This window comes from Sciurus carolinensis, chromosome 6 (genome assembly GCF_902686445.1).
Source record: "Sciurus carolinensis chromosome 6, mSciCar1.2, whole genome shotgun sequence".
NCBI classification, from domain to species: Eukaryota; Metazoa; Chordata; class Mammalia; order Rodentia; family Sciuridae; genus Sciurus; species Sciurus carolinensis.
The window spans coordinates 12,320,601-12,346,624 of NC_062218.1; the positions used below are offsets into that span (position 1 = coordinate 12,320,601).

Genomic DNA, 26,024 nt, shown 5'->3' on the forward strand with positions numbered 1-26,024 from the left:
AGCTCTTAACATACTGCTTTTCTTAGGGCAGCTGCAAATGTTCCTTTTTTCCTCTTCTGTTCCCAGTTTTAACTTACTTGGTATAGACAGAATAATATTTAGATGTCTCTAAGTAAGATGCAAAGATGTAACTATGTGGGTGTAATTTGGTCTTCTTGACCTCACTCATCTTTGATCAGCAGTACCTGCCTAAATCTACCCTGCTTAATCCTCCGCCTTTCCTCAGTAATCGCTTTACTCTGACCTGATCAAAACTTGAGATCCCCCCTGGGATGCACAGCTCTGCTCTGTCTCCAGCTTTGTTCCCTCAGAGCCAAGTTCCACTGTTGGAATAACCTTTACTCATGGGTCCATTCATACTATCATAACTCAGTTTGTACGTAGCACTGAATACTTCTGACCCCTGCAAGCAAATGATTTTTTCACCAAATAGATGTATATAAAACATTTGTGTTAGCCATTAAAAAAAGGATGGTGTTATGATATTATTTAAAAAGGAGCATCCTTTTGTCAAAATAATGTATGTGGAACACTAATTTTTTTCTATAGATTGATTTAAAGTGTGGTTTAAGTTAATGAAATTTCTATTTGGTAATAATGAACCAATATTTTCAAGTAAGAATATTTTTATGCCTACAGAGAAATTAGAAGTTATTGTAACAAATCACAGGGAGCTCTAATATATCTAATACATAATAATCACTGACTGACTCCAATGATTATTGAATGAATTAGTCAATGATATATTATCTTCATTTGTAATTCAGTGTTGCAATAGAGATGAAAATATACAACTGTACTCTGACTCCAACTTTTATAGTCTTGTGGAAGCTCATCTCTGAGTAGAGAGTTGCAGATGTCTCTAATTAGCTAGCCATAGCTAGAACTTCAGGTAATTTAAAAGGTGAAGCACTGTGGCAAAATGCAGTATTACAGGTCCTCAGATGACCAACTGAATCCTTGTGTGCATGTGCAGTCTTGTTCAGTTTCATTAAAAGGACACTTTTATAGTCTTGATTTATTAATTTGATACTGAGCTTCATGAATTAAATATTTTATTATCAAAGAAACATGACAGGTCTTTGATGCATGTTTTTGCACGGGCACTCTGCACTGCACTCGTGGTCTTAGTTTGCACGGGCAGAGGAGAGGCAGAGAGATTAACCAAGAGCAGTTACTAACTCGGGGCTTCCCAGGACAGCTTCACTGCTCCAGTCAAGCAAGGCTTGGAGAGACTGATAAGGCTTTTTTGGTTTTGTTATCATTTGTTGCCTTCTCTTCCTTTTTAAAAAGCTCAGAACTCAGAAGCAGAAAATCAAGAAACAATTGGGTTTTCTGTTCTGTTATGTTATGCAGCAAAATACCCACTCCCCTGCCCCCTTTGCTTCTTACTGTTCTCCAGGAAACCTCTTCACATGTGATCTAGAGGAGGTGAAAGACCAAAATGGGCGAAGACGTTATAAGAAAAACTTTGGTATTCTAAGTGACAGTTTAGATCCTTCGTATTGAAAGAACTGGATAATTAGGTCACCAAATTGGGTCTGCTGATCTTTATGGAACTGTGAACAGAGACTCAAGAGGCTGCCAAACACAGTTGTAATTTTTTAAGAATGGTGATTTCATGCATTTACTCAGGATGAGGTTACTCCTGGACTAGGGTCCTAGGGAGTAGAGGAAGGAGTGACTGAACCCCTGGTGGCCTGCTAACTTTGTTTTGCTCTTCTTTTTAGGTGCAGGGCATGAGGTGGACTTAGTGGGTGGGCATTTAGCCAGGCCTTTTAATACTTAGTTTTTAGACAAGACAGCTAATGAGGGTAGTCTGTTAGGATGATGACTCAGAGTCTGTTGAATGGCTGTTAAAAAAAAAAAAATCAAAAAATCAACTGAGGGTGTCAGCCCAAAACCAAGACTCTGCTCTTCCATTCTGATCTCCATGTAGAAGATGCCAGAAGAAGTGTATCTGATAGTGAGATATGACTCATACCCAGTATGCGAAAAAGGAAGCAGTTTCTAGCCCAAAGCCACGGTGGACCAGACTTGCTGACAAAGGTTGATGGGAGATGATAGACCAGTTGTCTTGAAATCCAGAAGACTGGCTTATTTCCTCATGCCACTTCCTACTGGGGAAAAAGACTGCAGTGGGATCTTTGAACAAGTACCACGTACCCTATTCAGAACTTCACAGGTGTACATGACATCTAGAGAGATTGCTCATCTGAATTTGAGCATCCTGAAAACTTCACTGTTGTGTTCAGAACTGTTTGTTTTGAGAACAGAATTGGTTCATAGCAGAAATAATTGTTGCCACATTGAAACCCTTGCTTGTAAAACTGTCAGTCCCAGGGATTGTTAGTGGATGGTGTCAGCAGGGCTAGAGGAAATGTCCAGTGTCATTGGCAGATCTCTAGACCCAGACAGAAGACCTGGGAGTAGTTGGATTGGTGTGGAAGGAGTGCACAGTCAATAAGGATCTGCTAGATGACGGATGTTAGAATTAGGACACAACAAATTTCACCAGGAATAAATCAAAATCCATCATAGAAGTTCCACCCATGGATTATAATATATGCACATCTGTTTTGAATCAGAACAGAATTACAATTGCATAGGTGGCAGCCTCATGTGTTTAACAAAGAATTGATCTTATACACGTTGCCTGAAAGAGTCCACAGTGGCATGCCCAGAATCTCTCATCTGCTATAGTTAAGGAAAGAATAGGCTCATGACCAAGGGGAGCGGTCGCCTTGTAATCTGGCTCCGCTCTCAGGAGAGTGAGCTGGTGTCAGAAGGGCTGTAGGTCATGCCGCGCCAACAGAGCTCAAGGAGTAAAGCATTAGGCCAGGGAAGGGCAGGCAGGCTGTGGGAGTGTGCACTATGTTCAGAGACTTGCAGATTTGTCATGGCAAGGAAGAATCACACTTTGACTAGCTGCAGACTGTCTGAGGGACAGTGGTCAGTCTCCAAATGATCTGGAGTGGGGAGGAATTTTTCCCAAACTTGACATTCCCACTTACCAACTGTATTAAAGAGAGTGTGTCTCATTTGTTGGTGGAATGAAAAGAAAGTAAAAATAAAATAAAGTAAAATAAAAATCCCTGAATCAAATTCTTTTGTTAGTAGAACTGGGCTTGGTGTCACGTCTGGGTAGTTGGAGACCCATTGATCCACACTGATCGTTTGCTCTGTGTCAGTCACTTCACGTGAATCTTGTGTGCCCGGCTGGGCAAGATTGTCAGCTCACATGAACCTCACCTGTCTCCAGAGGCATCTGCCCTCCGCAGCTGGACTGTCCAAGCACTTTCTCCTCGTACATGTACAGCTGCCCAGAACATGCTTCTGGTTTTTCTCCTTGTTTCCTCCTCTTAGATATATTTGAATTGATATTAGTTGACTTTGATTTGCCCTCTGTTCCCATCCCTACCACATATATCCTTCATAAATTTTCTTTCAGCATATTAAGGGATCTTTTATCCCACCCAAGAATAGAACAGCTCCTCTTAGACCCTGCAATTCGAGGCAGTAGGCGTGCGCACCCAAAGCACAGTTCATTATTTCAGATGGAAGAATGTTCTGTACGTGGTAGGAATAGTTCTCTTTTTATTCCTGTTTCTTATACCTGAAACACAATCAGAGTTTATGCGCGCAATGGTCGCCCTCTGAAATCGCACCTGCAAGTTGCCATTGTAACTGCCCACTTCTGCTTTTAACTCGCAGCAGCTCTGGGGGGCCATGGCTTTGATGTGTCCCCAGCTGCCTTATAGCTTCAGCACCAGTGCACTTGTACCCATTCGATTGTCGTTGTCAACTGCAAGAGGGGGGAACAGACTCCAGTGGTGGCGGCTTCTGCGTACCAAGCCCTCGTAGTGAGCGAGCACTTCCACAACTCTGTGGTCGTCCCACTGGGTTCTCAAACTGGCTTTGTGACTTAGTGAAGACGTCAAGAGTAAAATAATCCCATTTTATAGAAGAGAAGAGGGGGAGAGCTCTGAGAATTTTCTCTAGGTCACACATGGGATAGGGACCCAGCTGGTGTGTTGTGCCCTCCTTCTGTGCCCCACCTCCAGATGGAAAAACTTGAAGCCTGTGTTCACTTGTGCCAGCCGCTGACCCACCTGGGGTTTCAGCAACAGTGACTTCCAGGTCTCCGGGCTCTAGTGCTACCATCTACTTAATCACCTAAAAGTCTGGTCCTTTCTCAGGATACCCTGCCCAGGTCCCTCTAGTAGTCCTCCATGGCAGCCTCTCCCTCCAATTAGTGAAGAAAGGGCCTTTTCTTCTTGAGGCGAACGTTTTCAAGGGCTTTCTGGCAGAGCTGCCAGGCCCACAGACCCCTGTGAAAAAGAGGCTGAGGAAGGGCATGTACCTGGATCAGACCCAGCCTGATGCTGGGAGTCTTCCCATACCTTCATCACGGAGGTTTCTCCACAGAACCTCACGTCTCTGCCCAGCCCATCCTTCACCTTGTATCCTGGTCCATGAGCCAGGTTTGTGTACATGTGCATTCCAGTTATGGTCTGAGTTCAAGTTCACCTCCACAGAACTTCTGCCCTGTCCTGTGAATTCCCTGGACATTACTCTGCATGCTGGAGACCACCAACCAACTCTGGTGGCCGCTAGGGGGCAGCATGGCCTAAGCCTGTGATTTGTCCTCCCATTTTTTTTTTTTTTTTTAATTTCATTTTAAGACAGGGTCTTACTAAATTGCCCGGGTTGCCTCAGCAGAACCAGAATTACAGGAATATGCTGCAGTGTTCAGCTTCAACCCATGGCTCAAAGTAGCAAACCAGGTTGCTGCACACACTCCTCTCTTGCTATTGGGTAAAAATATATCTTTTTATTAACAACTTGCACAGAAGTATATCTTTTTTTTTTTACCCTTAAAAAGTTTGTGGTAAGAATGTTGTAGGCATCCTAGAGACTTTCCTCATTTCTTTGTTCTAGGGTATTTTAGACATCATGTATCATTTTTAAAACTTAAAAATAGACTACGTGAATCATGCCCCATTATGATGTATGTCAGTGCATCCTCGATTGACATCAGGAAGGACCTTTCTCTAAGACTTTTTAAATCCAAGCTGAGTAAGAATATTTCCTGTTGAACTCGGCAAAAAAGTCCTAAAGGGTCAAAGGACTTTCAGACATTCGACATGGTTTTAAACACAGCCTTGCTCCTTCTATCTCATTTATTTTCGTTTTCCCTTTTAACTTTGCAATTCCAGGATCAGTTCTTCTCTGCAGCTTTAACTCTTTCTGTTTTCACTGGTGGGCCAAGTGGACTGAGCCCATTGCACCAGGGATACACACTGACACACCCAGACTCTTAGAGGGGTAGGCTGGCCGTTATTGACTACCTGGTGGAAGGTCAGTGGTTTGGCACCCAGGTATGCATAGCATTTCCCCTGGATCTGAGAGGAAGCAATTTCTATGGAGTCTGACTATCCCAGTGCCTTTTTCTCATACTGTATTATATTTAGGAGTAAAAAGATATAAATGTGGGATGGTGTTAAGTTAATAGGAACCTGGATATGTTCTGAAAAATATCTAGAGAAAGATTTTAAGATTTCGTAAATTTTTTCTTCTTATGAAAAGGTTTTTCTTAAAAAAAGTAATAGTGGCTATCATTTACTTATTTCTTTAGGTGTATCATCTCATTTATTCTGCCAGGTCTTTCTGTAAGGTCAGGATTTGAACTCATGTATTGAGCTTCAGAATCTATACTCTTCTTAGGAGCAGAGTTTTATTCTAATTGTCCTCATGGCGGAATGCTATCGCAGTGACGTTAGGTAGAAGCACACCCACAGGGCATGCATCAGGCCAGCTCTAAACCATTTTTGATATTCTCTTTACCAGTGTATAAAAGTGAGACTTGTTAAAATGTTTCATAAATTAAATGGTAGTTTTGGTAGCATTTGTTGGAGAAGAGCAATTTTGTAGGCTGGTCCACGCAGACAGGCACTCTGCCCCTTTGCCCCACACGCTGGGTCCTTGAGTTAGGTCACAGTGATTTTGGGGAGAGGTCGCTGAGCCCCAGGCAGGGTCAGACAGCCCCACGGTTCACACGGCTTCTGGGGCATTAGTGCAGGAAGGACACTAGCCAGGATCAGGGAGAGACTACACACACCAGTGATCTTGACTCATAGGCGGGAGCTCTAGGGACATTTCCTTTCCTCTGCTTATGTATGTGGTAACAGGGGTGGGAGCAGCTTCATTGGGGCCAATGTATCCAGGTGAGATTTTGAGAGACAGAAGTTAAGTAAATGATTCATTTTCTTTTTCAGTAGAATAAATACAAATGCCAAAGGCCACTTTTTCATAAATGTCCTTTTTGGAAGGACGAGTGGCCATGTGTTCCAGGGTTCTCTCCACTGGGAGCCAGCAGACAGTGTCAGCACATGGCCAATCACTGTGCCACCTTTCCGCTGGCGTGTGGAATGCGGGTTACCATCTTAAGTGGACAAGGCCTCTGGTTTGATAGAATGTCGTGGATGATTTTGGTTAAATATTTTAACTCTTTTAATAAAATAATGCAAATTTGTTTTGATAATCTACTTGTTGCTCAGAGTCGCCTAATTGGCACATACTTGGTTTCTTTGATCAAATCCTGTCTATTCAAATTTTACTCCATTCTTATAATGAGGATAATTAACGTGTGTCCAGAGCACTGCTGTTTACACAGTGTGCTCCTGCTGCATCCTCTTCCCCTGGTCCTCTTACTAACTCCTTCAGGTGGTATCCAGATGGTATTTGTTCTGGCAAACTGGGTCTCAGAGAAATTGAGTGGTTTTCTTAGGTGAGAGAGCTAATGCTTTGTTAAGGCATACCTTAGGTCTAGATTGCCTTACTCCAAATCTCACAATATTGTTACTCACATATAATACCACTGTGCAGATAGTGGTGTAGAACGTGACTGACAGCCGCTGAGAATGTTTTCTGTGGAAACTGTTAGAGCAAATGGGAAGATAGCCCAATGCTATAATGATATTATCATTCCTATTATTTAGAAATGCAGGTACCATTTTATGAGCATTTAGAGGAAAGGAAAATAAAAAAACTCTAGGTAATTTTATTGACAAAAGACCCTATGTAGATGGTGTAGAACATCAGGCAATATTTGGTGACTTGGTGAATGGCTTTTTTCATGTTGAAATAAAATACTGGCACAATATATGCCCCAGTGTCCTTTCTGATACTGACTTTAACACTAAGTGTGGCACTTTGTGCAGGTCACTTCATCACTTGGGGCCTTTCCCCCTTAATCTATAAAATGGAAGAATTAAACCAACCTATCTCTAAAGATTCCTTTAATTAAAATTCTTGAATCATGAAATTTGTTAGCATGTGAAAAAAATAGTTAAATAATCCAAGAAAAGTTAAATATTTTGTTGGTATTTTTAGTAAAATTAACTCTTAAGATCTTGGGTGACTTGACCAAAAAAATAAGTTTTTTACCAAAACATTTATTTTATGTACATCTGTCTGTCTATGTGTATATGTATATCTATCTATCTGTATGCATATATATGTGTATATATATATGTACACACATATGCATATACATGCAGGCATACATATGGAGGATTGAACCCAGAGGTGCTTTACTACTTAGCCACATCCTCAGTTCTTTTTTTAAATTTTGAGACAGGGTCTCTGTAACCTGCTGAGGCTGGCCACAAATTTGTGATCCTTCTGACTCTGCCTCCTAAGTTGCTGGGATTACAGGTGTGCACTACTGTGCTTAGCACATTTCTTATTTTTATATTGACCTTCTAAATTTCAAATGTTCATTGACTTGCAATGGACATTTCTGCATTCATATTTGAAGAAGCAAAGCTATCTAGGGATACTGATGTTTCCTAAGAAAAGACCTCTTCAAAGCTTTACCCCAGTGTGCTGTCACTAGTCATTAGGGAATTGCAGATCTGAGCCACAGAGAGATACCACTCATCTGGACTCTCTAGAGTAAAAAATGAGCCATGCCAGGGAGGAGGGAGAGGAGTTGGACCCCCTGTGCTGCTGGTGGGAACGTAAGCATGGTGCACTATTTTGGAAATGTGTGGCAGGTTCTTTAAAAATTAAACATATACCTAGATATGATCCAGCCATTCTACGTGTAGGTATTTACCTAAAAGAAAGGAAAGCACGAGTTTAACAGAGACTGTGTACAAATATTTTAGCACCTTTTTTTGTAATGGAATAACCCTAATGTCCATGAAGAGAGAAATAGATAAATTGCAGTAGATATATACAAGGAAATGCTATGCAAAAATTAAAAAAATCAGGAGCTTTTGGTACACACAGTAGTATGGATGAGTTTCAGAGGAATTAAACTTAATGAAGAGCCAGACAAAAAAATAATTCATACTGTGCAATTCCATTTCTATACTTTTTTTTTTTTTTTTTTTGTAAATAAAATGCAAGCATATCTGTGAGGGCTGAAAGCAGATCAGTAATTGCCAGAGAGGGAGGACGACCCAGGGCGTGAGGCAGCTTTCTGGAGGAGATGGTCACTGTTTCCCTAGCAGGAGCCTTTCAGAGGTGCAGATGTGCATCAAAACTCGCTACATGGGGGCACTTTATGAAGTTTACCCCGTGTCAGTCAGTAAAGCTGTTTTAAAGAGAAGATTGGCTTGGAAACAGAAGACCCAGCGTAAGCACGGTTTCTCTGCAAGTGCAGTTTGCAGGAGCAGTTTCGACCTGTGAGCCTGGAGGTGGCAGCTGTTGGCAGAGTGGTCTCTTGAGCTGGCCCTTCTGCAGCTGAGATGGCTGGCTGATGCGAGTAGAAGCGTCCCTGAGGAAGCTGGAACATGCAGCAGAGACCACATGGCCAAGCCACCAGGGCCTGTTCAGCTTAATTAATTGCCCTTTTTGTTTCCTGGAATGGTCCTCCCGAGACCTGAAGGAGCTAATGGCCTCCAGGAAGTAGCCATGCCCATCCCCTATCCCGCCAGGCCTGCAGCAGTTCTGACTGCTCTTGTTCGCAGGTGTCTTTACTCATCCAGGTCCCTGGGGACGGACGTGTTAGTGGAGGTAGCACTGAGGGCGTGTCTTCAGTGTGCGCTCCCTGGCCTCCCAGGGGAGGGTGACCTCTGACGGCCTGGACTGGGGGTGCCACGCTGCTTCCGCCCGTCCTGAGGAACGTAAAGCACCTGCCTCCGAGCCACGGTTTAATAATTAATAATGGTGTGTCATGCCTTTGCTAAAAATAAAACTGCCGTCTGCTAGCAGGAGGTTGTCAGAGGATGCCTCCGTGACCAGCGGGCGTCACTGTCAGCGAGTCCTCTCTGGCCTCCAGCGTGCTGCAGCGGAGCCTGGGAAGGATGGGAGCGAGCGGCTCCCTTCCCTTTCCTCCTGCTCTCTGGTGCTGCGCCTCCGCCTCCTGCCTGTTTATTTTTCTGCACACAGCGGTGGCGCGCTGCTTTTTGTGCGTGTGTTCCGCTGGCGTCGACTGTTCGGGATGCATCTCCCTCCCTCCCTCCCTCCCTTGCCGGTCCCTTCCTTCCTCTCCTGCCTCCCCCGGGAGCAGCCTGTCACAGTCCCCGTGTGCGTGCGCCCCGCGCTGTGCTGCTGCTCACTGCCCCTGTGCCCCCAGCTGTGGACGTGGCTGGAGGAGCTGCAGAAGGAGCTGCTGGACGACGTGTACGCCGAGTCGGTGGAGGCCGTGCAGGAGCTCATCAAGCGCTTCGGCCAGCAGCAGCAGACCACGCTGCAGGTGACCGTCAACGTGATCAAGGAAGGGGAGGACCTCATCCAGCAGCTGAGGTGGGCCCGCCCCTTGCCTGTCCCACAGCGATGCTCAAGTCCTGCCCAGGGCGTCCTTCCCCCTTTATTTTTTTGAATAATTAGCTCCAGTTCTGTGATTCCCCCAGTAGGGAGAGAACAGGTGCCATCTGTGAATTCCAGGGAGAGTACCAGCCCTCTTCTCTCTTCTTCTGTGTCTCCCTTTCCTTCCCTCCCTCTAAGGTTTTTTTAACTCCATAATTTTCCTCATTACAACATTGACTAGTAATCCTCAGAATTCACCTTTTATCGGTATTTCCTCTTAATATCTAACTAGAAATTATTGACATGTCTTTGTAAGTAGATAATCTGAACCTCCTAGAATAGTGTCCTAAGGCCGCCAGGCACCTGTCTGTCTCCAGCATGGCAGATGTCCACCTCTCCCACTGCAGGCAAGCAGACCTGGACGTGGCGGGACACCCAGCCCTCAGTGCTCCGCTTGGCTAGAGGCAGTGCTGAGTTGGTGGTGTTTCCTTTAGAAGCAAATTTGCAAATTTCTTTTTATTGGATTGTAACTACTTATCATTGGACTACTTACCTAAGTTTAATACGCTGTGTGTCACTCAGAGGAGGATGGATGAAATTGTTGATGGATAACCAACCATCCATGATGTCCTCTTTGCTAAGAGAATCAGGCGAAAGTCACTAACAGTCTGATTGCATTAAAGGTTAGCTCTCACAAGCAATGTGATTCTGTCACTGTACTAAACAAGTATCTGTTCTCTCTACTTGAGGAGAGAAGTGGCTAAAAATAAAACTCTACCAAAGTCATTTTCTGTGGTTATGAGACTTCTAATGAAAGTGACTTGGAGAACATGCCAGAGAAGTTCTGCAGCATATCCTTAGATATGACAGGATTGCTCAGAGGAAGGAGCCTACTGCTGTTTTGCAGAAGGGGTAGTGTCTTCCATTTTCTGAGACAAAGTCCAGCTTCCGGCCAGCTTTCTTTCCCCTGAAGATCTGAGTTGCCGGATCTGGTGCCTAACAATGTGAGACTTTCTCGTTCGATTCCTGTTTGTGTTGTTTTAAAATCCCCTCCCTCCCTCCCAGGGACTCTGCCATCTCCAGTAACAAGACCCCCCACAGCAGCTCCATCAGCCACATCGAGACGGTGCTGCAGCAGCTGGACGAGGCCCAGTCACAGATGGAGGAGCTCTTCCAGGAGCGCAAGATCAAGCTCGAGCTCTTCCTGCAGCTGCGCATATTTGAGAGGGATGCCATCGATGTGAGTGTTCTCCACCCCCTGCCTTCCTGTCCTGTGAGGGCCCAGAGCTAGCTTCCTCCTCTTCCCTGTCCTGGTTCCTGCCCTGCGTCCTCTCCTGCTCCCCCAGCCTCCACTCCAGGAGGACAGAGACCAAAGGAAGCTCCTGGAGACATTGATGGCTTCCTCATTTGACCCTGGGAGGCTAGGGGCCCAGCTCTGGATTCTGGGTTGGAGAGTGCACTGGTGACAGACAAGGAAGAGCTAGGGACACAGCTCAGTTGGCAGGAGCAGAGAAAACAAGTTTGTGGAGGAGAACAGAAGATAGCAGTGTTAAAAACAGTGACACTCCTTATCCGAGTGTGTGGCCACCTGGATTGGACGGTGCCAGCCTAGGGCAGCCACCTGCTGGCTTCCTCTCCTGGGCCCTCCTCCCCTCTGATCTCTCTTCCTTGCTCCACCCTCTCCCACGCTCTCCTCTCTTCTCCTCCTCCTAGAGTGGGAGTAGGCAGAGCGTGTGCACTTCAGATAGTAGGAAAGCCAGCTTGGGTTTCCTCACAGAGGTGCCCTCAGGTTCTCTGTGATTCACACCTGAAAATGGACTTTTGCACCTTATGTGTGCATTAGAGAAATAAGTACAGACTCCTTTTATCTTTCTTCAATAAAAAGAGGAGTGGTTCTGAATTCTGTGGTAAGGCAAATCTTTTCCTTTGAGCTTGACCCAGTCAAGCATAAGTAAGTGTGAATGGCTGAGCCTGAACTTCCTGAGAAGGGGGTGAAGGAACCAGAGTACCCTGGGCCTTCAGCTGCTCCTGGCCTGTCTGTAGGGCTGCCCTGTCCGTGTGGCAGTTCTGTATGTGGTGTGGGTTGTCTCACAGGTGCCTGGGGGCTGCTTGTTGAAACCTCCCGCACTTTGATTAAAGAAGCCCCTTCTCGGCTCCTCTTGTTGCTGTCATCAGCTAAAAACAAGGAGTTAGACCCTAACCACTGTGCTGGCTCGTCCTGCTCCAGAGCTCGCCACATCTCAGCCTGGACAGGAAGCCAAGCAGAGAAGAGGCACACTGACATCTCCCGGCAGGCATGCACAGCCTGGCACAGCCTGGCACAGCCTGACCTGCCCTGGGCTGAGGTGGCAGCACTGTGTACAGGGATGGAGCAAGCCTGATTTTCTCTCTAACTCCTCTGAGACTTACCTTCTTATTGAATATTTTCAGTTAAGAAGCACAAAGCAATCAAAAGTATTAATTTTTTTCTTCTAAGACATTTTGATATTTGAAAAAAAGATTTTGATTTAATTTTTATTAATGCTTCCTAAAAGAGGAAAAAAGAGTTTTTTAAAAAAATTGTATTTCCACTTTCATTGAACCAAATCAGGCAGTGTTAACCTATATTTTCCCCATACTGAAGCCACAGAATGACATGTGCCCTAGATAAAGCCAGTGTGCTTTTATCACCCTGGGTGAGTGCATTCCTGAGCTGAGGAAATTAACCTGCATTTCAGTCTCAGGCCAGAGTCAGAAATGGTTTAAAAGCTTTTCAGAGGTCGTAACCCAAGACCCCCATTCTCTTTAATAATTCCGAAATGTGAAAATTTGAGCAGTCTAGGTGTGGCTGGTGATTCCTCTCAGCATCTGTTCTAAATGCTCTAAGAAGCATGGAATTACTTTTGTGGTAGAAAGTCAAAGTCGTCTGTTACTTGGTTAATTAAAAATCTTTCCTAGCTTCTGTCCTTCAGCTGGGGTAGCATCCTCATCTCACAATGAACTAAGGCTTTCAATGACTTTGTGGAATCCTCTTTAGAATATTAGTATCTTAGCCTGTAGATGTTCCAAATAAGACCTGCTTTGTGTATCTAAAAGGAACAACAAAATCATTAACAGAGAGAGAGCATGCTGTGATAGTTTAGTTTTGAAGACAGTCAAAATTATGTGTAAATTTAGGGAGAGAAATATAGACTATCTGCAGAAGCTGAGATGCATCCTAAAAACTATTTCGTAGTTATTTCTCACTAGAATCAGTGTTCACAATCAGACTTCCTTTTTCTGAAGTTTTGTTATTGCTGCAGTTTCTACTCTTTGCTGTGCTGCTAACAAGCCATAATGCTCAATGCTGGGACAGGATCTTTTCCTGATGACCCTTTGATCATGCACATCCTTGGGATTTCTTCGTGTTCAGTGAGGGTTTTTAGATCCCACTGACTTAGCACATTGATCTTTGTTTATTATCCATTGCTTGAGAGCTCTCTGAGCCTGATGTGGTCTCCCTGAGACATTATTGCTAGGCTAGCTCACCACCATACCTAAGTCTCTTCTCCTACCTCCAGAATCAGAAAACAAACATTAAGAAGGAAGAATACCCCCCTATAGTAGACATAAAGATTAAGGTTACGGTGATTTGTTTTTCCTTTAAAAAGTATTTTTCTCACTTTTTTCATAGTTTATGTCTAATTTGGCATTATTTGAATTATTAATTTTGTAGAGGAGTACATTTAATAATATGTAGATGTATGTATATCTCAGTAATAAATGAATAAACTAGGAAGATTTGTACTGTAGGAATTTTGAGAATCCTTGAGTTTTTATTGCTTCCTCTCTCCTACCTGGATTTTTACGTGAACTTTTACTTTCTCAAAAGTTTCATACTAATTTGGTTAACACCCATATGGATAAATAAATTGGAATCCATGGGAATTATTATATGACATGTCTAGTATAATACTCTTTCACAAGATGTTCTTCCTCTTTGGAGGATTTTATAATTCTTAAATATCATATTATCAAAATTTTCAAATCTATGCAAAAGTAGAGAAGATAGCACAATGAAGCTCCAAGTGTCTGTCCCCCAAATTCAAGATTTTACCACCCTTTCTTCAAATGTCTCTTTTCTTGTTATTCTAAAGTATTTCAGAGAAAATCTGCCTGCTTGTCAGTTCATTCTCAAGACTTTCCTAAGAATCTCTGAAAATAAGGCTATATTCTCACACCACCCCCAATGCAGTAAACATCTTACCCTTTTAACAGTCATTTCTTACCATCTTCTGATACCCAGCACAGGTTCAGATTTATGCAGGGGCCTCAGGAGGGGTCATAGGGATCAGACCCTGTGGTCCATGATTAGCCTCTTGATCTGGAATCAACTCTCCTTCTGTGCTCCTCCTGGATTTTTTTTTTTATATATATATTTTTCATTCCATGACTTTTTGATTGCCGTGGTACAGTTGTAAAAGAAACCAAGTCCCACATTTTTTTTTTTTTTGGTTGATTTCTTTTAAGTTAAATGATTTCCTTTCCCTGGTCTTTCCTCTAAACTTAGACATTAAATACAAAGACCTGATTAAACTCAGGTTCTGTTCTGTGCAAGTGTGCTGCAGAGGTGGCACATCACAGCTCTCCCAGAGCTGGAGCGTCACGTGTGGTCTCGTCTGGTCTGCACCTCCAGGCAGCGGTGTCCTGATCCTTCTATTTTTAAATGTCCCCTCAGCTTTTCACATGGTAGAATTTGAAAATAGGTAATTTTCTTATTTCATGTAATTCATGCTATAAATGTTTCATTATGAAATACTTAAATAATTACTTTTCTCCTTTAATTATTAATTTTCATAATAAAGGTTGGTTTCCCATCTGCTTCTAATCAAAACCAGATTTTTTCAGGACTGGGGATGTCGTTCAGCGCACTTGCCAGTATGTGCAAAACCCTGAGTTCGATCTGTACCACCAGGGAGATAGAATCCAGGGAAAAAAGAAAAGGCGTGTTTTATATATATATATATATATATGCTTTTTATATAGGTTTTATATATATAGGCTTTTTAGCTCTTTTTTTTAAACAACACTAGGAATGGATGAACTTTTGTGTAATTAACATTTTATACAACTGTGGTAATTTTTCTTTTTGAACATCTAATTGTTCCATCTTTGACCAATGTGAGAGCCCCTTCAGTTGACTTTATGTCCATTTATTTTATCTATTTTTAATTTTCTTTAAAAAAAAAAAAAGCTTCATGAGGCATCATCTGTACCTCAGAACTTATCTCTCTTAAGTAAACAGACAACTTTTTTTTTTTGACAGTGGGATGTGGTAGCACACATTTATATTTTTAAGTCTTGATCTTAAATAAATATTTTCCTCTTTCAGATCATCTCAGACCTCGAATCTTGGAATGATGAACTTTCTCAACAAATGAATGACTTCGACACAGAAGACCTCACAATTGCAGAACAGCGCCTCCAGCACCATGCAGACAAGGCCTTAACCATGAATAACTTGACTTTTGATGTCATTCACCAAGGGCAGGATCTTCTGCAATATGTCAATGAAGTCCAGGCCTCTGGTAAGATGGCTTATTCCATCCTGTACCAATTGTGATTTCTTCTTGTCACCATGGAAATTTAGTTTATTTCAATGTGGTGTCTGCAAATTCTGTATCTCTGTTATATGACTGTTATCAGAAGCCTGCTCTTTAAAAGGAAATGTTTGCTTTCTTTTTCATGTAATACTGTCACGTTTAACTATATGGTTAGGAAACTTACCCTGAATAGTGTTCTCATGTATTATTTCAAGTTGCATATACTTTAGTGTTATAGAATGATGTACTTTTCTGTGAATGAAATGAAAACCATAAGAAAATATTTTCACATTTAAAATTTTTTCTTATTTTACATTTTGCCAGCAGATGTCACTATAAGCTCAAAAATGTAACTCTTGTATTAGGAACTTACCTGATAACAAACCTGCATACAGTATTACTTGTTTTGCACAAACTAAATTAAATTCTTGAAATTGTGTATATTGAAGATTACAAAAATCGAAGTTTACATATTCATAAAGGATGCTGCTTGGTAACTGCGTAACAATGTAGGAAATGGGTTTAGTTTGGTCACCTCTGTGTTCTCAGATATTCCAGCATGCTGGGAGACTCCCATAAACACCCCTCCTTCAGCCTGCCCACCAGCACAGTGGCCCTCCAGCGGGCAGGTCATTACAGAGCAGAGTGTGCCATCCAACAGTTGGGAACAGAAAGTTGAAGTACCAGTTGGGTTCTAGGGTCTCCCTTCAATGTCCACAGGCGTGGAGCTGCTTTGCGATAGAGATGTAGATATGGCAACTCGAGTCCAGGACCTGTTGGAGTTTCTTCATGAAAAGCAGCAGGAGTTGGATTTAGCAGCAGAACAGCACCGGAAGCACCTGGAGCAGTGTGTGCAGCTGCGCCATCTGCAGGCAGAAGTGAAGCAGGTGAGCAAAGGATGAGTTTGGCCAAGAGGACGCTGCCCAGGACCTTTGACGACTCTGACGGAGGACCTGGGGACTCTGACCTGTTAATGTGCTCCTGATCAGAACACAACTAACTGCCCTGATACCTAAGATCATACACCAGTATAATTTTTAATATATGAAACTGGAGCCCTTGGCCCAGATAGCTGTCTCCTCCCTAGCGGAAAAGGCTTCTCCACCCAGCAGCGGTAGCACTTGAGGGTAACATCCACACGGTTGTTTTGTTATTGATTGTCTCTTGCTTGAAACCCTGAGCTCATTGCTTTCTAAGCTAAACAAGATTTTATTTTGGTGAACAGCAGATACTGTTATTAGTCTGGACAAGATACAGACTGTACTGCTGGGACTTTTCTTGGGTTATCAGGGTGCTGTAATTCCACATCCTGGGTGGCATGGCACAAAATGATAACGACACTTGGAATTGCTTCCAACTAAATACCAATGGGCGTCCATTCATGGATAATGCATTTTATCCAGTGGACGAGGACGTCTGCTGATGAACAGCTCAGTGGAGGGAGGTGAGGCTGTGGTGTTCTGGTTTGATTGGAGGGGACACCTGCTGCCTCTGTTCATGAGCAGGATGTGGTGAAGAAACAGGTGACACTCACACTGGGGCATGTGCTCCGTTTCCTCAGAACTGCTCCAAAGCACCCATTGGTCTCCTGTGTGCCACCAGTAGTGTGGGCATTTGTACACATAAATGAAGCAAAGTGTTGTGACCTGCTTAGTGTTTATTCTTACCAAACACACACAGACACATATATATGTGTATTTATTTAAGAAACAAAGAATAAACTAATATATGCCTTAGAAATTACCTTTGTTTTTAAGAAAAATTAAAAGTGCCTTTAAGAAGGTATTTTCCTGGGGCTGGGTATGTAGTTCAGTAGTAGAACATTTGCCTAGCCCAAACAAGCTTTTGGTTCTATCCCTATCACTGCAAAAGAAAAAAAAAAATCACAAAGCCTCCCCCCCGCCGCCCCCGTGTTTTCTCCCAGCAGATAATAGATTTCTTGTGTTCATTCCGAGGCCACGTGATACGTTAGGCTGAGATTTTGGTGATGGGTAACCTTTCCCTTAGTTGCTATCACCTCAACATCCCAAGCACCAGGAAGGGGGAAGTGTAAGAAGAGATGGCACCTGTACTAGAAAGTATTTTTTTGAATTCTCCCAGATACTGCTGCTTTGGTCTCATTGCCTAGAATTTGTCAGAGGTGTGAGTAATCTGTGACAGGAGCTAAGAAGTGGTTTTTGTTCATTTGTTTGTTTTTAATGCTCTTCCAGAAGCTGTGTGGTTTTTGTTTTGTTTTGTTTGTGTAAATAAGAGCAGAATTGGTATTATGTAGGTAACAAGAGGTCTTTGCCAAATAGCTATCCAGAATGACCTTCCACAGTTTCTGTGACTTTTGCTGTTAAAACTGGCTTCTATCTTGTTTGTGAACTTGAGAAGCTCACGGTTTGCTTGTGAGCATGGTAGTACAGCTTAAATCACACTTTGGTTGTTATACCACTTAGCACTAACATTAAACTGGAAAATAGGCTAGTGAAATAAAATAGCCCCCTTATCAAGCATTTTGCCAAATTTGTGTGTTCATTAGGCCTGAAAGAACCTGAAAGGAAGTGAAAATACTTCTCTTGATTATTGGGATTCTTCGTGTCACTAAAATTTCTAATATGTGGTCCTCAAACTGTTTTTCTTTTGGTTTGGTTCTAGGGGGATACTGGGTATTGAACCCAGGGACACTTTACCACTGAGCCACATCCCTGGCCCTTTTAATTTTTGTTTTGAGACACGGTCTCGCTAAGTTGCTGAGGCTGGCCTTGAACTTCTGATCTTCCTGCCTTTGCCTCCCAAATCACTGGTATTACTGGCTTGCACTACTGCACCCAGCTCCTCAAACTGTTTGACCTTTGTTCTCATGCAACACACTGGCCCTCCACCATTCGATACTAAAAATAACAAAGTTGGGGCTGGGGTTATGGCTCAGTGGTAGAGTGCTCGCCTAGCGCATGTGAGGCACTGGATTCAATTCTCAGCACTACTTATAAGTAAATGAATAAAGGTCTATCAACATCTAAAAAATATTTTTAAAAATTAACAAAGTTGTAGCTCTTGGGATCAGGTGCCAGCGAAGGCTGATGGGCTGTGCCAAGTAGGATATTAAAACTATCAGAACTTCTTTCCTGCCAAGAACCTCTAGAAGGCCTTGTGGGCCTGGATCCCCTCCCTGTGGGCTGCAGGATGCACTGGGAAGTCCACCACTTGCAGTTACCCTGTGTCGTGTTTCAGGTGCTAGGGTGGATACGCAACGGAGAGTCCATGTTAAATGCTGGGCTGATCACAGCCAGCTCGCTGCAGGAGGCAGAGCAGCTGCAGAGAGAGCACGAGCAGTTCCAGCATGCCATCGAGGTGAGGAGGTGCCCTGTCTCTCTGGTGGGTCTTTCTCGACGTGGGACCAGCCTCTAACCCCTAACACGGCACTGACTGTGGAGCTGCCCAGGGCTCGAATGGTAAAGAAATGACAGTGCTTATAAATCTGCTGCTGGCTACTTGAGAATGAGGTGGTACACCAGCTGCATGGAAGCGAGGTCACAGTTCCCGGCCAATGACCTTGCTGTGAGGCTCCACGCACCAGGAGCTTCTGTGTCCGTTGCAGGATGCACTTTCTCTGATCAGGAATGCCTTGGAACCAGGGATCCCAAATTAGTCTTGGCTGAGTTGTTTAATGCCTTGCTGGTCTTGCTAGTATTGACCAGCAAACCAGAGAGCTCTGGGCCTCACCAAGACCTGGTATAAATCATGAATTCATGTATCAGTAAATAATGCTTAACAACAGTACTCCTCACACTTCTGTTTAAAAGCAGCATTGTTCACCTCAGCAAAGGACAAAAGGGTCAGTTTGTGCTAGACTGTAGCGAAAACCTGGGCCAGTCTGGGTGCATTCCCCTTCTCTCTCAGCAGTGCACTGATTGTTCTTAGGACTATTTTGCAGGGGTTTATAGGTGACTGATTGGTGGTCTCAGAGTCAAGGGAAAAAAGAATCTGATGCAGAGAACTTGTTTTCTGCTCTAATATGCACATTGCCAGCCAGAGAAGAAAGCCACAAAAGTCACCACTAATTACTCCCGTAGATTGATTTGTTCTGAATCACACAGTGCTAGTGGACATGTTAACATTTCTTCTGTGGCTCTGACATCACGAAAATTTTGAAAACTGTAAAACTATTGTTTGAAGTGATTTCTAGTAATTATATTGCAAGTGTTGTCACTGGGTGAAGGATGAGACTGTCATACACAGATTTTAATGGAATCATTTCCACTATTTTGGGTGAAATGCAACATTTTACTTTCTTTTCTCTTTTATCTGCATCCATAGAGAACCCTGTGCTGCCCTGGCAGCTGTCCTCACCCAGCATTCTAGTTCTCCCACGTAGCGTCCCTGACCTCAGCCCTTAACAGACCTGGTGAGAACATATAGCAAGACTGTTACTGGATTTACTATGTATTTTTATCAGATTTATTACATGGCGTAGAACTCCAGAGAATACAGTTGTTGTGTCTTTAGCCTTTCTTTAATTTTTCGTTTTCTTTTTAAAACTGCTAGTCCTTTCAGACTTTTTCACTGGAGTCCAAAGCTTAAGTTGAAAATGAAAATGAAAAGCATTCTCTCTGGCCACCTTTTCTCCACTTGTTCATTTGCCTCCAGCAGGTATTATAAGAAGGACCAATAGGAATAATAAACTTGGGACATTTCAACAGCTTTTTTAGAATATTGGTGTCCGGGTCTTTCCTGGCATTTCTCTGAGAAACCCCACAGTTGAGACCCAGACTGAGAAGTATTCGTGTACTTTATCCTTCATTAGATGAATTAAATAAAAACTCAGTTGTTGCTAGACATAAGCTTTTATACTGAACTGTACGCCGTGCTTTGAAGAGCATCCTAGTGAGTAGTATTAACTGGGACTGATTCTGTGTAGTTAGGAAGGGCGTCCCAGTTCCTTCTAGTCAGTGTGTGACACCTTGTGAAACAAGCCTTTCCTTGTCGTCCCTTTCTCTAGAAAACACACCAGAGTGCACTGCAGGTGCAGCAGAAGGCTGAGGCCATGCTGCAGGCCAATCACTACGACATGGACATGATCCGGGACTGTGCTGAGAAGGTGGCCTCACACTGGCAGCAGCTCATGCTCAAGATGGAAGACCGCCTCAAGCTCGTCAACGCCTCTGTCGCCTTCTACAAAACTTCAGAGCAGGTCGAGAGAGAGGGCTCATTCCCTGGGCTCCAGCTGACATTTTATGTTGGGTTGACTTTATGAGACAGATCAGTCATCATTAACATGACCATCAGTGTTGAACCACTCAGTGCCAAGTTAAGTAGGGAAAAGGTATTTTGTGTAATTGAAATTTTTCTTGTACCTTGGTTATCAAAGTGTACTTGGAAAGTAGCTGAGAAGGTAGCTTTTTTCCTCCCCTTTAAGTCAATGACTGAACCAAATCAAAGGGAGAAAGCAGATTCAACTTTTTTTTTCCCCTCAGTCTGAAATGCCTCCCCGCCTTCCTTGACCCCTGCAGTTCCATCTTGTATTCTTGGTCCTTTCACCAACACCTTCTTCTCCAGGTTCTGATTGAAAGTACTTCCCAGTGATGCTCATCATTGCTGTCAGATGCTAGGTATTCTCTGAGCCAGGCCTTCTTCTGTCACAGGTCTGCAGTGTCCTCGAGAGCCTCGAGCAGGAGTACAAGAGAGAGGAAGACTGGTGTGGTGGAGCTGACAAGCTGGGCCCCAACTCCGAGACAGACCACGTCACCCCGATGATCAGCAAGCACCTTGAGCAAAAGGAGGCTTTCCTGAAGGTATGGAGCTGACTTTGCTAGGTGCCGAACAGTGTACACAGATCCAGAGGGCCACTGAAAAGGAGAGAGACCATCCTAATGTCAGAGTGATGCTGCAGACTGTAGCTGCCTCTGTAGGCACAGCCCGCAGCTTCTGAGGGAGGTCCCCACGCCTCACAGCTCTTGCCTGTGCAGATCTTGACTGGAATAACCACATCATCAATATTACACATCTTCCTGGTTTTCTAGGGGAAATAAGTAGAAACCCGTTTGGCCAAGGATTGGAGGATTGGTTGGAAGTCACCATACTAAATGATTCTGGAGCTCTGTACTGTAGCTTCATGGTATCCTGGGAGGCTTTTCTGAGATGCAGTGATGCTAATTGAAACTTTCCCCAAATGAGTCTGGAGACAGAGAAGGTGATTGTTTGGTCAGTTGATTGATTGATTGGATGAAATGCAATACTTACAGCATAAAATAATCTTCCATCGGACACTCAGCCTCTTTAGGAGTACAGATTGTACTTCAACAGACAAGGAAGCACAGATGGAACAGTGCAAGCCCCTGCAGCTTAGCGGGTCAGCCATTTAACCTTCTCAGGAAACCCCTCTGCAAGAGAATTGGTTGCATCCAGACATACTGGGTGTTTTCTCTCTGAGAAACTTTAAATGAAGACTTTTAAGAAGGTCACAGTTTTACATGTCATATTTGGTCATACATAAATCACAGATATACCTTGAAACAGTTAAATTTTTAGAACTGGTCCAAATGTTTAGGAATATTTGGAACTAAATGCTTCTGGGTTGCATTTTTAAGACACTTAAAAAACAAATTCTGAAATTCCGCTTGCTACCACCAGTCAGACCCGTTAGAAATAGGTGGGGTGTTTACTTTTCCTTGTCGCTTCACCAAGTTTAATTTTTCTCATTGCTTCAGCATTCTGACCCTCAGATGCCATCTTCTATTGCATTTAACAATTTCTGTTTTATGTCTGAAGGTGATTACCTGACAGTTGTTGTTGAGTCTGGGAAAACAAATTGTGACTCTTTAAAAATTATATTTGGCAATTTATTTGGGGTTTCCACCAATGCTCTTCTTTTAAGCTGTTCAGTGGGAAAACTATACTTTCTACAGTGGTTAACTGTAACCGTGTCAAGTAAGACCTTAAAGACCCTGACCCCAGCTTGTCATTGCTGTTTGAGTTTACAAAATGCCAACCACTACGAGCATATTTTGAATTTTAATTGTTATTTGCCTTTCCTGCTCGAGAATCCATTTAGCAGAAAGAAAAATAAACACTCTTTGGTTAATATAATAAAGAAAGATATTCAGGCAAAATTACAAAAGGAAAACAAGTCAGTGTGTATCAAGGACTTGAGCATCTGTGGATTTTGGTGTCCCTGAGCTAGACTCTCATGTATACCAAGGATCTACCACACATTAATGAAAGTACGTACGTGATCTGTCCTGCTACACAAACATATAGTATAATTTACTTATTTGCACAATAACAACACATAACAAACCATCCCAGAACTGAATGTTTCAAACCAGGGATTGGCAAACTAAAAACCAGTGCTTAACCTGGCCACACTCTCATTTCTACAGTGGTTGAATTGAGTGGTTGTAACAGAGTGACTGTGTGCTCCCCAGAGGGGCTTCTGGCCTTCACAGAAACCCAGGGCACTTCAACTGGGCCCTGTAATTCAGAGTTCTTCTCAGTCTGCAGGCAGGTATATGACCAGGGATGCAGTCACATCAGGGCTCATGGGGAATGGCTTCACCTCCTCTCCTGCTGTAGCCAGTGGCAGCGCTCAGTCCCCTCACCTGTGCACATCTCCATGGGGCAGCTCTTAACAGAGCATCGTAGCTCTTCAGAGCAAGGGCTGTGAAAGACATTTTTAAAAATGGAAATAGGATCGAGCCTACACATTTTAAAATCACAAGTTGCCCAGATGAAAGGTAAAGGCAAGTGTTAGAGCCATATGATACTGTCATCCCTGTGTTCTCAAAACGCACGTCTGTCAGCCAACTTAACGTGTCTGCTGTCGTTGTCAGGCTTGCACCCTTGCCAGGAGGAACGCAGACGTCTTCCTGAAGTACCTGCACAGGAACAGCGTGAACATGCCAGGAATGGTGACCCACATCAAGGCTCCCGAGCAGCAAGTGAAAAGTGAGTGCACAGGGAGCGGCTTCCGGTCGCGTTCCTGAGCTGGTCCTGTGTAAGGGTGCTGGTGACGGCAGCATTGCCCCAGAGGTCACAGGCAAGGCAGAATCAGCCCACAGGTCTGAGGGCCCATCAGGAAGTCCAAATCCAGGAGGGCAGGTAGCAGTCTGCTCAGAACAAAATTAGCACTAGCTCAGGAAGACTGGAAATGAAACCACTGGCTTATATGATTTTTTCCTTTTTCTTCTCTTTTCTGGTAATAGGAATTGAACTCATGGGCACACTACCTCTGAGCTACATCCCCAGCCCTTTTAATTTTTTATTTTGCCTATTGTAATCTAGCCTCAAACTTAGAATTTTCCTACATCAGCTCCACCACACCCAGCTTCAGATTATAGGCCTGCTCCACCACGCCCAGCTTAGATGAATTTTCATATGTAATAATTTCATTTAAGTGGTAGTTTAATTTTTTGAAAGCAAACTTCAAATGTCCAAGTTTACTAATCTAGTTCAACTTTTCAATGAAGTAAATGCTACTCTTGAGTTACCTCTCTCAGTGCACAACCTATGAAGAAGTCTCTTGTTATTTGGGGAAATATTTTTAGGCTGACCAACATAATGAAGCTGTATTCTGGGTACTATTTATTTGATTTGGAATTTTTGTCTTGGGCATTTTTTCTTTAAAAGTATTTTGTTTTATAGAATTCTAGAATAAAGCAAAAGATTTTAAAAGCATACAAATGTATATTTAAATGACATGATTTCTTGCCACTGGCAATCACTATTATGACCTTTTTGTACATCTTGTTTATACATATGAGTGTTTATTTACAGAAAAATACAAATGTGTATATTCCACTCTCCCATCCCACTATTTTTGGGAGGAGGGCAAAAATGGAACTGTTTTCCTCTGCAACCTGCTTTTCCCTTTAATATTACATCTTATTCACCTTTCTATATCAGAATTCAGAGATCTATTCTGCTTTTGGATGTTGGGTACAGCATTTCTGTAACTGACGTAACCTGCCCCCTGCTGAAGGGCTTATACTTTGCTGCCACGCTTCATGTTCCATGAGCACCTTGGTGTTCGTGCATCTTGGTGCAGATAGCTGTGATCATTCACATAAGCACCGTGTCCCTGAAAGAGAGTTCCTGGTACAAAGGTATGCGCATTTCCAGTGTCATTGTTGTTACCACATTGCCCCCTGTGAGGGTCGAACTTAATTTTTTCCCTCGTAATATTTAACAATGAGTACCTGCTCCTCCTGTCATTTCCATCACTGGATAATCTCAGTCTTTGCCAGGAAAACAGTAAAAAATGGTCTCATTCTTTGAGTGAAGTTAAACAGGTATCTGCATATTTATCATTTGATTTAAAAAATTTAAATTGTAAACTTCAGGGTTGTGGGTGTAGCTCAGTGGTAGACATGTGCTTAGCACACACAAGGCCCTAGTTTTCACCCTGAGCTCCCTGAAGAATCGTAAACCCAATATTTATATGCTTTGCTCATTTTTCTAATGAGTTGTTCTTCTTTTTTTCTCTATTGAATTAATTAAATAAATTAGGTCTGTGTTTTATATGTTCCCAATAGTTTTTCTGGAAAAACTATTATTATATAATATTTTAATGGTGATTATTATTTGGTTATGATATTTTTAGTTTTCATGTAACAGGAATTTTTTGGCCTTTATAGCTTCATGTTTCTCTGCTTCCCTAGTTCCCTACTTCATGCCCTTCCTTCTTCTAAGGGTTTATGTTTAAAAATAATAACCACAAACAAACAAAAGCACTTTTGTTTCCTTCTAGTGTTCTGCCATTTTGATACACCACCTTTAATGTGTACTAAATGCTTCCTACAGAAGACTAGTAGTTTTGAACAAATACCTAATGCTGATACTTTCCCAGCTATCAGAGAGAACTGTCCCAATGGAGGAAAAATATTGAATATCCTGATAATCCAGCTAGCTGGAGTGTTGTGGACTGATTTTTTTTTTTTTTTTTTTTTTTTTTTTTTTAATTTCTAACTGCTGTCTTTTATAAGGTAGTAAATCACAGTGAAAGAGTAAAGAGAGTCTGGTTGGTGTGCTCACGGAGAACCTTGGACAATAAAATTGGTTCCTTGACACTCGGTTTTGCTGTGGCATTGCATGGTAGTCTGGAAAAAAAAAAAATTAGGTAGGAGTCTTAATAGAACGCAAGCACCAACATGCATCTTTTTCATTTTTGCTCTCAGATATCTTGAATGAACTCTTCCAGCGGGAGAACAGGGTACTGCATTATTGGACCATGAGGAAGAGACGGCTGGACCAGTGTCAGCAGTACGTGGTCTTTGAGCGCAGTGCTAAGCAGGTCAGTGTACAGCTGGCCTCCAGCACCTCCCCCAGCCCCCTGCCCTCCTCCACGCTCCCATCCTCAGGCAGATTTTATCATTGCAGGCAACCTGAGAATCACTTTCTAATGTCCCAAACAGTCTTGCCTTTTCATTAAATTTATTGTAAAATCAAACCCCATAGCCTGGTCAGTACTTTTGACCCTCAACAGATGTGCTGCTCAGCTTTCCTTTAGTGCTTATATCTCCCATTTATGATAGTACAAAAAATCATCATGTTTACTATTTAAAAAGCACTGTGGAAGCTGGATATGGTGGCACATGGCTATAATCCTAGCAACTTGGGAGGCTGAGTGAGGCAGGAGAATTGCAGGTTCGTGGCAAGGCTGGGCAACTTAGTGAGAACCTGTCTCAAAATTTTAAAAAGGTGGGGGTGGTGTGCTGGGAA

At 42.9% G+C, this 26,024-nt stretch overlaps 1 protein-coding gene across 4 annotated transcripts in view; it reads left to right on the forward strand.

Moving 5' to 3' along the window:
* Positions 1-26,024, forward strand: part of Trio (trio Rho guanine nucleotide exchange factor) — a 322,610-nt gene that overhangs the window by 177,167 nt on the left and 119,419 nt on the right. For all 4 annotated transcript variants that reach the window (XM_047555755.1, XM_047555754.1, XM_047555752.1 and 1 more), the window contains exons 12-20: positions 9,590-9,759; positions 10,828-11,002; positions 15,113-15,308; positions 16,044-16,210; positions 18,540-18,659; positions 20,308-20,499; positions 20,951-21,100; positions 23,138-23,252; positions 25,481-25,596. In XM_047555755.1, the coding sequence (XP_047411711.1) occupies positions 9,590-9,759; positions 10,828-11,002; positions 15,113-15,308; positions 16,044-16,210; positions 18,540-18,659; positions 20,308-20,499; positions 20,951-21,100; positions 23,138-23,252; positions 25,481-25,596 (1,401 nt within the window). The remainder of the gene's footprint in view (positions 1-9,589; positions 9,760-10,827; positions 11,003-15,112; positions 15,309-16,043; positions 16,211-18,539; positions 18,660-20,307; positions 20,500-20,950; positions 21,101-23,137; positions 23,253-25,480; positions 25,597-26,024) is intronic.